Source organism: Ptychodera flava, chromosome 17, assembly GCF_041260155.1.
Source record: "Ptychodera flava strain L36383 chromosome 17, AS_Pfla_20210202, whole genome shotgun sequence".
Classification (NCBI taxonomy): domain Eukaryota; kingdom Metazoa; phylum Hemichordata; class Enteropneusta; family Ptychoderidae; genus Ptychodera; species Ptychodera flava.
Window position 1 is genome coordinate 5,507,329 of NC_091944.1, and position 13,703 is coordinate 5,521,031.

At 33.8% G+C, this 13,703-nt stretch overlaps 1 protein-coding gene across 1 annotated transcript in view; it reads left to right on the top strand.

Moving 5' to 3' along the window:
- Positions 1 to 13,252, top strand: part of LOC139115229 (uncharacterized) — a 211,995-nt gene extending 198,743 nt beyond the window's left edge. Inside the window, exons 5-11 of the mRNA XM_070677188.1 lie at positions 561 to 611; positions 934 to 1,028; positions 1,908 to 2,030; positions 3,350 to 3,430; positions 4,836 to 5,057; positions 9,827 to 9,923; positions 12,995 to 13,252. Of these exons, the coding sequence (XP_070533289.1) occupies positions 561 to 611; positions 934 to 1,028; positions 1,908 to 2,030; positions 3,350 to 3,430; positions 4,836 to 5,057; positions 9,827 to 9,923; positions 12,995 to 13,171 (846 nt within the window). The 3' untranslated portion in view covers positions 13,172 to 13,252. The remainder of the gene's footprint in view (positions 1 to 560; positions 612 to 933; positions 1,029 to 1,907; positions 2,031 to 3,349; positions 3,431 to 4,835; positions 5,058 to 9,826; positions 9,924 to 12,994) is intronic.
- Positions 13,253 to 13,703: the final 451 nt, after the last annotated feature.

Consider the following 13,703-nt stretch of genomic DNA (forward strand, 5'->3'; position numbering starts at 1 on the left):
GTTTTGAAACTGGATGTGCAGAGTACTGTAGTCTGCATAAGGGCTTTGTGTAAAGTCAAACGACCTCACTCCTTTGACCTGTTCATTTAAATCTAATGAGACTGTTGTCCTAGCAACAAGTAAGATACAATAAATACTGATAACCACAGAAGTTTTATTTAATGTATTTTCAAATTTGCAAAATTTTAATTTCAATTATGGAACACAGCTAAATTCTCAGAAAAGTGTATCTGCCAATTTTTCTCGAATGAAAATGGGTGCAATGAAAACAATATACTCATCTTATTTCATGTTTCAGTGCCTTTGAAACTCATTCAAATTTCAAAGGTGCAGGCTTCTTAATCTGTTTAGCCTATGTAAAGACATATAGTCTTTTGATCTCAGGGAGTGCAGTGTTGTCAGGTAACGAAACAGGATCACAAAGGTGTTACTGTCTTTTGTTTACCATCAATCAATTACTGCAGAGTCTAAATTTAATGAAGTTTAATATATTACAGAACACACACATGTATCTTCAATGCAATAACTGATATTCACTGTATCCTAACTGTCCTGTATAGGTTTGTGTCTATGACAGAGCTGGTCTTGGATTCAGCGAAGCGCCCTCTAAGGTAATTATGTGAAAGGGAAATTCAACTCCCACATAATAAAAGCCAATGTTGACAGTGCTAATTTGTGTGTAATCTGCCACTTTGTGCCAGTATGAAATAAGCAATATGATGCATTTTCCCTCTTTTTGACCATACTATGTACAATTTGGAGTGTATGTGAATTTCATAATGATGACTTTCATTGTGACCACCCCCTTCCCAAGATCTAATGGTCCGCCACAGAGTCAAGAAGTAGATAAAGATAAACAATGATCTCATTGCAAGACTCTCAGTGTCTGTATGTTACTCAATAAAATTCTATCACTCTGTTATATTTTTCCAGTATCCCAATTTGTCAGACTCATCTGGTGATGGCATTTCTGAAGAAAAAGAGATTTCATACATGCAGAGTAGATGGCACATTTTTGCAAGAGAAAGGTAGAGGAATACAGTTGATGTGGTTAAAAAATGTCCCATATGTTAGCATGTTTTTAAAAAGCTATATTTATTGATATATTCATTAAAAAGCACTGACAAAACATACTTGCAGTACATCTCATCTTTTATTTCGTATTTACATGTGATGATACAGGTACACAAATTATTTCATGCAAAAAAAAATTGAAACTGCTCAACCATTATTCTTGGGTGACTAATTTCTGTAACTTCCGTGTCATACTACACAGCGTACCAGTCTTTGATTGAAATTCCTTAGTAAATGCACATATATGCACATATAGTCAGCCTCATATTTAAAATTACGCTAACAAAGAACAACAAATGAATGTTTTTGATTGAGGAAAGTGTAATCAGCCCTGACAGTAACATGTATCAATTATGCTATAAATGGTAGTACAAATACCAGGGTTAAGTCTGATTACAACGTATAATGAAAGGTGTTCTGAGCAAGAAGACTGTGTACATTATGTCAAGTACATCAGAAATCCTGGTACTTTTGGAATAATGTTGACTATTTTTCACCTTTTAAAGTCGTATTGTCAAGCTGTGTGGTGAAAGGTCAAACAGCCAAGGTTATTTGATTGTACATCGCTGTAATTGAATTCTGCATCCACACTGAAAGTAACAATGTATGAAACTTCATAGATTCCATCAACTGGTATATAATACATGTAATTCAAGTTGCTACCAAAGTTTTATAAAGCAACAGTGTCGGCCATCATCTGTGAATACGCAAAGTTGTGAAATACAGGAAAGTTTTTAGGAGAGACAAAAATCATTGTGATTGCATAGCATTCTGTATTGATTTATTATCACTTATTTGTGATTTAGCACTTATATTTCATCTTTATTTCTTAGAATGGTGGATGATCTAAGAAGACTGGTATCACATGGGGAAGCAAAATTACGACCTCCGTATATTCTTGTTGGTTCTGAACTTGGGGCGCTGAACGTCAGATTCTATACACAGCTGTATGAAAGGTAAGTACTGCTGGCATAGTTGTATCTCTTAATTTAATTTCAAGATCTGTATTTCTAATGACAAATTCATTACGCTTGACTAAATGTTCCATGACAATTTTTTCTGGCATTTCAGGTAATTATGTGCTTCTGAGATTTGATATGTTTGATATTATACAGTAGACAAGCCTACACATAGAACTTGTATTGCTTTTACAGCTGTCGCACGAGTAAAGTGTTATTCATAAGCAGCCAGTGAAGTGGAGAAATGTTCACTCATAGCTCCCTTGCATAAGGGATATATTGAATGAACAGCCAGACAAAAATTAGCCACAGATTATCTGTCTGGTATCCTACCAAATATGTACATGCAAAGGTGATTTATGTCTGACTGACCCTGCTAGGGTCAATGGAGTTTAAAGTGTTTTGTATAGGAATAATGGTAGAAGGCAACCTCTCCAGACACACACACACACACACACCACACACACACACACACACACACACACACATATATATATATATATATATATATATATATATATATATATATATATATATATATATGCAGATACATATATACAATGTATGCAGATCTGCCACAACCTGTTGTACACATACATCTTTTCCGGAATATTGATTCCGCATTACAATACCCATTTTAGGGTCAATTACCTAACATATGAGTGATTTTCAGACTGTGTCAATATTAGGATCATTATTAAATGGATCCACATATTGATAAGGCAGTTATTTTACAGCTATAGATGACGTAATAGGCATATGTTACCGCAAGTCATTTATGGTAGTCATAGTTCTAATAAATGACAATAGCCATGTTGGCAGATAACAAGATTAATTTGAACCCCTTCAAAATCATCACAAATGTAGTAAAGTAGCACTGGATATACCAAACATACCATGAACATGCATTGTTCTCCCTGACAATTGTAAAGTGGAGTTATTTTTGAGTAAATATATTTATGAATTCTTTCAGCATTGAGATATCGATGGTGAAACTAAAAATAGTCATTCTCAGTCTGAAAGTACCAAGGAAATATCATTAAATTTGAAGAGTTTACATGCATAATTCATTTACATCCTTTATCAAGAAGCTTGTTTGATGCATATGTATGCTTCAGGAAACATTTGGGTATTAATAAGAAATAAAAGTACTGTTGTTTGATTTCCTGCTTGATTATTTTAATTTGGCCATCAAGGTTTATATCTTTCAAGTTTGTAATTGTTTGCATCGACCAGCTGGTGGTTCATAATGAAAAAGCCACAGCAAAAATTAATATGACCTAATATTTGGTCAAAATCTGTGTTGTCTATTTCAGTGACGTTTCTGATGTAGTGTTGATTGATCCGATTACAGAAGGCTTATTTGAAGTGGATGACAGCATTTGGAATCAGTATTGGTAAGTAGACTTAAAGCACAGCACTATGTAACATATCACTTTAAGCACATAACAGTTCAATACATATTTATGTCTTGCTGTTTGCTTCTCCTTCCTGGAAACAAATCATTGCACGCAATTGATATAACCAGTTTGTGTGGTGGTGTGAAAAGAATTCTATCAGATTGACATGTTATTCATTCATCATAAGGCGTATGTTCACTGCTTGGATGCAAGGATTAATTGTCTATTGATACAGGCGTAAAATAATTTTAAAAATTGTACGTAGCAGATTTGTAGTGCCATTATCCCTGTCCAAATTTATCAAAATTACCAGAGTTAGCATATTTTCTCATCATTCATAATTTATCTAATATATATGTAAATGCAGTGAAGTAAAAGGCCAGTAATATGTTGATAAAACACTGGGTAATGTACACGATGCACTGTATGGTATTGCTATAACAGAAAATGATTTGCTGTCTCTGCTGTGTTTGAACCATAGGGTTTATCCTCTGTTTTCAGAAATAAAAGTGTTCACATCCATTAGCTATATGTGTTTGCATGTGTATATATACTATACATCTGTACCTTTATATCTGATATATCTTTATGCATGTGTATACTGTGTATAAACATACATACATACAAACATACATACATTTACATATACATACATATATACATACATACATACATACATATATACGTGCTTGCATGCAGATAGATAGATAGATGGATACATAATACATTCAGAGTAGGTTCAAACTGTTCAACAATACCTCAATATTACATGCATTTTGGATAGAAATATGTGTCTTATAAGTGAGAACATTGAACAATTCTGTGCAAGTGCAAGAACTCTAATAGATCAGTGACTGTACGTAATACATTAATGACAGATAAGTAGAAGCTTTTTTAGCTTCACAAGATCTTTCTATAATGTGCAGCGTGTCCGAGTGTACACTGTAACATCTATCACTCAATCAGTTTGTGCCTTTAAAGAAGGAGCACCCTCTAGTAGATGATGTTTTGGGTCAGTCCAGGCAGAGAATTTAAAAATAAACTGAGCAAAAACTTTGCATAGGGAAGATCTCACAAAAGGCGAGTGATGATCGAGAATTCATAATTTAACATAATTAGAGATGCTGATACATCACAGATATGATAAAAATAAGAAATAAAAATAAAAAATACCGTATAAGCTGGAGAATACTGTTTTATTCTAGCTGGTTGGTTGGTTTAGTTTTTTACATATCAATAAGTGAAGTATCTGTCATTCAATTTCATCTAGTCACTCCTAATTCCCTGTAAACAGGTCCACACTGACCATGCATTACAATAGGTTTGGGTTAAACCATGGTGGTGAAAGGGTAAGTCTGAATGGTTTGCTCCAGTAACTCCCTTATTTAATCAATATTGCTAGGTTTGGTCACTTGGTGCCATCTCTTGAGGCCCTTCATCTTTCTGCCATTGTGGGACTGTCAAGAATTGCACTCTTACTCAAGTTCATGCACCAGCCACTCACTGGCACAAATGTTCCTGATGATGTCATCACAAGGCAAAAGTATTTGCTGTGCAGTGGGAGCCACCTCAGCAGTGTTGTGGATGAACACTATTTTGTCAATGAGAGTATATCACAGATGAGGTAAGTGTATTAAACTAGCAGAGAAACATGAACATAATTTTCCATAGATTTGTTTCGTAAACAGGAATGAAATAACTGATCACAAAGCCGGAAAGAAAATGTCATTCCTTGGATTTTCTCTGAATCCATCTGAAATGACAAGCAAAATTTCTAAGATATTTCAGGGCAGTAATTTTCCCCAATATGGTATTGTATGCCCAGTAACTGCATGCATAGACTCTCTTGTTGTAAGGTCTACGCTGTTGGTTTGTATCCATGGATACTGTGGAAACAAATGAAGCAAGAAGGGAGGGAAGTACACTGACAAATGAAAAGAAACAATTCCTTGTGGAAGTATTTGGATTCAGTTTGAAGGACTTTGAGATCAAAAAATCAAAATAAATAAAGCTATAAAAGCTAGCATTGAAGGAACAAGTCCTAAATGTTACTGGGCTTGATAAAAATATCCTATGATAAGCAGTATGCATTTTATTTATTAATACAATTTGCAAAGTGCAATTATTTTTTATAGGGGATGACAAAAATATTCCGTGACACAGTATTTCACAAAGTGCAATTTTATGGACCTTTTAGTCATATAATGATGGACTGTGTATACAAATAACGCTCATCAATGTAACAAATATTTTGATTGTCAATGGTTACAGGTCATGAGTCAGGGCTGGTTCAACCAACTAATATATGATTAATAACCTTGCTGTAATGAATAGAATCTTTCATATACACCATATGGTGCATAGATTTGATTTTATCTGTTGAAAAGAAATATGAGAATGTTGATGTTTTTGTTGGTCTTCAATGTTTAAAATCTTTTTGCTTCACTTTGTTCCATTTATATTAGAAAGTTTATTATTCTCACAAGCTACTACTGCTACCAAACTGAATTTTACTTAACTATTCTCAATATCCAGTCAGCTTGTAAGATCTAGCATAAATCTACAAGTTTCATTCACTTTTGGCAATTTATCTGTTCAATGTCCGCAGATTGCCTTAAGGTGGTATTGCACTTCACCAACACAGTTCTTTACAAAGCATTATTTCTCATCAAAGATGAGATGAAAATTACCTCTCACTAAAAAAATAAAAAAGCAGAGAATCTCAAGGTAGTTTGGTAGCAGTGGTTTTCTCGAAGGATGAACGGAGTTCCTATTTGTGGTACAAAAAGTCAATTTTGGTATTAATGATAAAAGTTACTGGTAGTCAAAAACTTGGTGCTACCTTATGGAATTTAATATCTCATTTGAAACTAGAGAATGTTTAGAAAAAAACAACAGCTTTGTTTTTCATTATCTATTCTCATTATTAAATGGTAGGGGTCAAAAGACTGACATTGAGAGAAGTGATTTATTTGAAATCATGATAAGCAAAATTGAAATAACTCTGAATATTCCAAATGTAAGAACTTTATTGCCATACAAAATTGTTGTTTTGTCATATACTATTTAAAGAATGAAATGTGAAAATTTCAGGATGAGTCAAGATGAATGCACAAGTCATGTTATGTCATCTGTGACCAAAAACTACAGGTCTCCACACTTTCTTCATCATTTGTGTGACACATGATATTTTGTCACAAAAATATTCAATGACATTGTCTGCTCTTTTACTTTTTACTCTTACAAGTAGTGACAAGGCCATCAAGTCATGAGTATTTTACTCATCTGCATGTCAAAAGATATCAGTGAAATATGTTATTATTAATCCAGAAGTACATAATGTTTGAATAATTAGTTGCCAGGTAATTTTTGAATTCCATAAAGTATTCCCAGTGTTTAACCCAATAAATTTTATGCCTCAAAATTAGGAATGAATCGTTACATTGATTTACCGGTATATTCTGTACAGACATTTCGTACAATTGAGGTAAATTTATTTGCAGTAAATATTGTCATGGCATCAATAAGTCACAATTATTTTCCAATGAGTACCTGACCAATAACAAATAATTCATTAGAAGCCATATTGCTTGCAGAAATTTGTGCACATATATGTCCTCAATATTTATAAAGGTAAATATGTCATCAAACATCACTGGTTTGTGTATCATTTATAATCCGTAGTAGCATTTATCAAGTGTCTGTAATCTATGATTGATCCTTCCTCTGCAATCTGAGATGTGGCATATTTACTGACAGACCCTAGATGAACAGAATTTTTTTTTGTACTTTATGAAAAATTGTAATCATCGGATAATTGGGAGAAAATGCATCAGTATTTGTATTCTTGATTGAAACAAAGCCTGTTAAATTATTAATATTTTTATTTAAAATTGTTTTTTTCTTTGTATTTTCATCCATACATGACTAGAAGTCAAATTAATTAATGTATTTATTTATTTATCTATTTATTTATTTATTTATTTATTTATTTGCTTATTTATTTATTTATCTATTTAATCATTTGTTTATCAGATTGTTTGCTTATTTGTTTGGGTTTTTTTTATTTGCTTAAATTTTTGTTTTTGTTTTTGTTTACTCACTCATTTACTCATTTCAAGCTAAATGTTCACAATGCACCATACATGTACATTCAATATACTGTCGGGTAATTCTTTGTTGATATGCTCCTCAGTAGTTGTACTATACGCCGTGAAAACAACCCTAACATGTTTCTCCGATAAAAGAAAAAAATGTTTCCCCAACATGGCTACATGGGTGATCCATCATCCATCAAAATTTATTTGTCGGTATCAGTTCATCAATCACCTCTCGTAATCTACTTCAGGTAGTGGATGGTATAACCATCTGCTGCGATTCAGGAGATGAAAGATACCAACACTACCCCTGTTGCATTTTAATTCCATACTTGGGCCAGGCACACAATAAGACTCTGCAACAGATGGTTATATCGCTCATAATCAGTCAAGGATTGTGTTCTGGAATGAATGGAATGGTACCACAGGGCAAGATATTCCCTGGAATTTTGCTGGGGTATTTTCCCCAAAATTAGAAACTGTATGTGAAAGGATTATCTGTTTTCATCATCATTTCAAAAACTGCTAAAGCCAAGCAGAAATTGACCAAAATTTTGTTGCTAGTTTATCAAAGGATTTTTGCGGACATAGAGCACACACACAAATCAAACTGAAATGTTTAAATATTTTAGAAAGTGCATATAAGATGTTTTCATGATGCTTTGATGTTTTTCAAAACTTCTCTGAAACCTCAATGTGTGATATAAGCTTTTAAATGAGTTAGTAAGTCACCACAACCAAGAGTTGCACCAAGGGACAACCTTATTTTGATTTGTTCAAGTCATGACAAAATTTGCTCACAAAAGGTAAAAGTAACATAATTTTATATAAGTAAAATTTACATATACATATTTTTTTTAAAATATGTATTGAAGTCATGGATGTCTTTTACGTATTAGCAATTTCAGAGGGAAGTGACAATAAAAACTACAAAGCACTTCACACAAGAATCAGAATACAAAATATCCACAATAAATGGAAAAATAATGATATTGTGACCCATTTCCATGTGAATACTGATGTCAATTAAAGGGAGAGGGTCGTCTGAACTGTGTGTCTGACTTTCTTATTTACAAACAATTTTTTTCATGCATGATATCAAGATGCATCACATCAACATACATAGCTGCAACATTTAAATTTTACGATATTGTTAACGAACATGTTTTAAGTTTCATCAATTTGCTAACGTATCTAGATACAGTGTTAATATCGGTCGTAGGGGTCCTGGCAACCTTTGAGCAGAGTTCCGACGATCCCCTCCCTTCAAACTGCTATTTTTCATGTCAATGAACTCTGAATACATTTGAAACCAGTTTGATAACTGTGAGTCAGATTTATAAAGTGTAAAACAGTGAGAATAGTACTTTTAATACTCTAATATACATTACGAGGTTTGCATTGCCTGTCTTTCTGTTTTTCAAATTCACTTGTAATGTAAATTCATGTGGAACAGACACGCAACTATTGCATGTGCATGTCCATCGATCATAGTACAACTCGTAATACAGCTGACTGCTTTCATTTCATCAATTAACGTGAGACGTAAACAGATATGATATTCAATATTCCCCTCGTTGATAGAAATTATTAGGAAATTATTAATAAATTCAGCAGTCTCCAGAGTAATTTATTGGTATCTGGTTTCAGCAAACTCGCTCACTGTTTGCAAAATGGCAAAATATGTCATTGTAATTACATATGTACATGACCAAATAAACGAGGTAAACCATGCACAATTGAATGTACAGAACTATAGGCAAATATGACAAACTTAAATATCTGGATTATGGAATGTATGCAGTAACATTTTTTCTTGTCAGCAAAATTTCTGCATTTTGAGAATAGATTAAATTTGGAATTGTAACAAAATCTTGATAAGTAGTAGATCAACATGTGATGCAATGTTCCTATCTTGGATTAAACAAATTAATTTTTGGTCAAAATATTTATTTAAGAAACAAAATGGATGGGAGATAGATTGTAGATATGGATATACATATCATTATTTTATTTCTGATCACAAGAAAATTGTCAGGAAGAGTTTGACGTGCAAATTACTACAATAACAATAATTTGTACTGTAAGAAGGGAGATTCTGTGATACTGGTATTCTGTGAAAATATGTGAAATAATCTTTTGATTTCCCACTACTTTAATGTCATTGACTTTTGTAATGTGTAAATGTACAATGTAGTACCTGGTATAAACTAAGCTCCACATTTCAATTGTTGATAAATATGACTGATCTCAGATAATGTTATTTTTCTGTGTCTCTTTTGAATGTCTATCCCAGAACACTATGGCGTTTGAAACCTTTCCCGTCAAATATCTCAGTGACAGTGTTGACTGGGAATTACTACGATGAACAAATCCCAAGTAACCTCAATACAGTAAGTATAATGTTCATAAAAAGCCTTGTTTCTTTTATGCAGGGTCTACCAAATCTGAGAGTGAATTCAGTACCCAGCTTGTACCACTAGACTGTGGTATATGCCCACTGTACATAAACAAACCAATGCATTCTTTTTACAAGGGTCCATTACAGCTGAGAATTAACATTAAATTTAACCTTTTACCACATGCTTTTGGTACAGGTCCATTCTGTTCAGCAGATTTGGTTTACCCTTGCACTTGGAAATGGGGTGAAAAGGTTAAAGGTCATAGTAATTGCAGCCATTGAAGCACAATGCACTTTTGGAGACTACATAAACACCACTGCCACAAGTGATATTCAACATGACAAATGAATAAATCCACCCCATATCTTGGTGATTCTTTCAAACTTTATATCTACAATGCTTTGCAAAATCATACTTTACCAATCCGAAACACACACATTCTTTGCATTTTGTATGCAGACATGAGCACAATAATTGTATAATCATCATACTTTACCTCTCAGTCCTCATTATTTTTAACCCTTTCAATATCATGGTGTGACCCATTCCAATAGTTTTCTGTTGCAAAGTTGGACCTCCACATTAATTGGGGTGATAGGGCCAAGAATATATGGTAGGCATTTACCACATTTTGGCTAGTTACAACAGTGATGCAAGGTTGCTCAATGCCTCAAGGAAAAGTTTAACTATTCTCTTTCAAAATCTAGAATAATAATTGTAGGTCACCAATCAAATTCTTGTATTAGAAAAACCAATTACCTAATATTTGCTTGAAACTTTAAATGGCTGCTATCCCTGATTAACTCTATGGGAAAATATATTTTCAATATCCACAAAAAATAACACAATAAAAACTGCACTATTAGTACCTCAAGAGCTTCAAAATGAGCCCCCCCCCCCCCCCCCCAGCAGTTGATCAGAAAAAGTACATGTATTGTAAAAATTTGAAAAGTCTAAATTTCTCTCCAATTCTTATTCTACCTTCAAGTATTATCACTGCTTTGAGTTTAAGAAAGCTTTAAACTTTTTCCCTAAGAAACTTCAAATGTTCACTTTCATAATCTAATTAAAATCAAGGATCATTGTGAACATTTTGGGATTTGAGTTACCTAGACTCAACCTATATTTAATATCTAAAGTGGCCGCTACACCCTTTCGAAACTCTTTTGGGAAGAATTGAAGTTTCTCTTTTTACAAAAATAAGGTGGTGATTTTTACTGGACGGGCTTCCATTTGATTCACAAAAAGAGCATATTGTATTGTAAAATTTAAAGTGTCTTATTACCTGTCCCAGGCACACATTCTAGGTTAAACTTTACAACAGCTGTATTAGCTTGTGGTGTCACATAGCGTACAGTACCAACACAACCGCACTTTTCAAAGTGTTAAATATGTTTATGATGATGACTACTTAATTAAAGAGTAATCTTCTGTAACTCATAGCAACCAATATTCAATAAGCAATTACTCTATATTATTGTAATATAGCATGAAAGTTTATCCAGATTGATCTAGCATTAATTAAACTCTTTGCAGGTAATAAATCCGGGTAATTTGTCATTTTGGGAATTTAATCATTTATGTATAGCCATGCTGATTGTATGAATGCTGCAATATTTTGTGCATTATCGGTTCCTAGAGGTAAGGTAGAGTTCAGCGCGACAATTTTAATTTATACAGAGTGACCTTTGAAATATTAAAATGAAGTATAGCCTGTTGTTTTCAATGATGAGTTTGAACATGGTAATGGAAGTTGAAATTATAACTAAACACGTCGTGTATTCAATAGTTTCATACTCAAGTTCAATATCTGATGTGACCACACTCTGCTGGTCAGGTGTATGGTGATGTTGTTGGTAATCCTTAAATGGGAAGGTACAGGACCGTGGGCACACAATAGGGGTGTTACTGATGACGCAGCCATTTGCATACGCTGGGTGGGAGTTTTTGAATTCTCATAGCATCGCTTTGATCATAGACCCTCCGTTTTTAAGGTCTATGCTTTGACTGTATGATAAATTTGAATAATCATAGTAGGCACTTTCGTGACTTATGCAAAGAGAGGTCAAATGATCGTACAGGGAACACATTTTGAAACATTATGCGTTCTCCAACAAAAACGAAACATTTTTTTCAGTTAATTTTCAACTCTGGTTCAGTCACTGTATATTCATAGACATCATATGCAAGATTCAGTGACAATGAAAGCCTGAAACATGGCAAAATCATGGGATTCTGAGACCAAACACGGCATGTTCAGTCATAGCGTGGCTTTTTCACATTTGCATAGATTAACGATAATCCGACTTTTTCTGGGGAAGTTCCTGTTTAAAGATGTAACAGAGTGGTTTCGTAGCCATGACATCTGCTTTCTTGAATACAATAAAAAATAAAGTGACAGGGGAAATATTTGCACTTTCAAAGCTTGATCATAGAGCTTGTCCAAGAAACTGTGATCACCGAGTGGCCACTATTGGGAGATAGCCTACATGTCGATGGGTAGATGTGCTTTTATATTGGGTCGGTAGGGCACTGAATGGTAAGCACAGGAAATCATCAGTGTGTCGGCAAAACTTGCCTTTCTCTTACTGGTCTCCCTGGCTGTCAGTCCAGCAAATTAAGTATGTCAGATGGAAAACATTACATTGTAGTTCTACAGATCACAGGATGTTTCCACCCTTGTGCAATTTCCCAATTCATCAGCATGTATTTGCATAATCCTGTTTAGATACAAAACTTTTTGACCAGATTAAAGCAAACTTCGGCCGATTTGGTGTGATACTTCCTCATGCAGATTCTCTTTGAACCTAGAAAATTGGCATACTAAATGTACTTCCATAAGGCTGATACAATGAAATTACTTGAAATTCCCAACTTTCACCCAAAGATTTTTGAAATGTCCTAAGTTGAAAGGCACATTTAGATCAGTCAATCTGGTTGATAGAAGTGATTTCAGCCCAGAATTCATTTTGTAAGTAGGTCTACAGACCTCGAAATTCTCACAATTCTTTGCCAGTGTCCTCTCAGTGTTTGTTTTCAGTTCCTATCACATTTTATTCTAGGCCTGGGCAAAATCTGTTCAACACTTAATATCAACTGTGCATCCAGGATGTAAACACATTGTTGTCAACGGAGCTGACCGTCACATGATCTACCGAAACCCAGATGCAGTAGTTGATCCAATCAAGAGACTGGTCAGAACATGGAGGGGTCGTCATGGTAACAGCCATAAGCAATAAATTTTTAAAGTCTAGGTTGTACATTTTAAATGGATTTTCTCAAGCACATTTCATTTTTATTAATAAATACGATGAACAAAATTTTAGTCTGTCTTTGTTATCAACAGCCTTGAACTGTTATATTTATTCATGACTCACAAAAAACTAAACCCTATTATCTTCCAATTCGTCATTTTTTGCTCTAATCAAATCATCACCTTTAAAGCCATGTTAGCTATATTTTTTAGCATTTTACTTGCCAAAAATATCAACCAATCTTCGGAGAGATGTTTTGATTCCAGCAATAAAAAACAAATTGTCTTTGAAAATTTCCCGACTTCAATTCTCGGGGATGGATTTAGTCGATTGTTCACAGTTTTTGTGTACCCGTTTATCTAGTAGTGAAAATCTAAGTTGTGCTTTCCTTGCAAGTGTTTTAAAAATGTTCTGAGGTCTCACTTAAGTAAACATTTTTACATAAGTTGCATTTGATTTCAAACAATCTTATCGAAAAAAATGCAAAAAGATACAGTACAGCATTGTGATACATCCC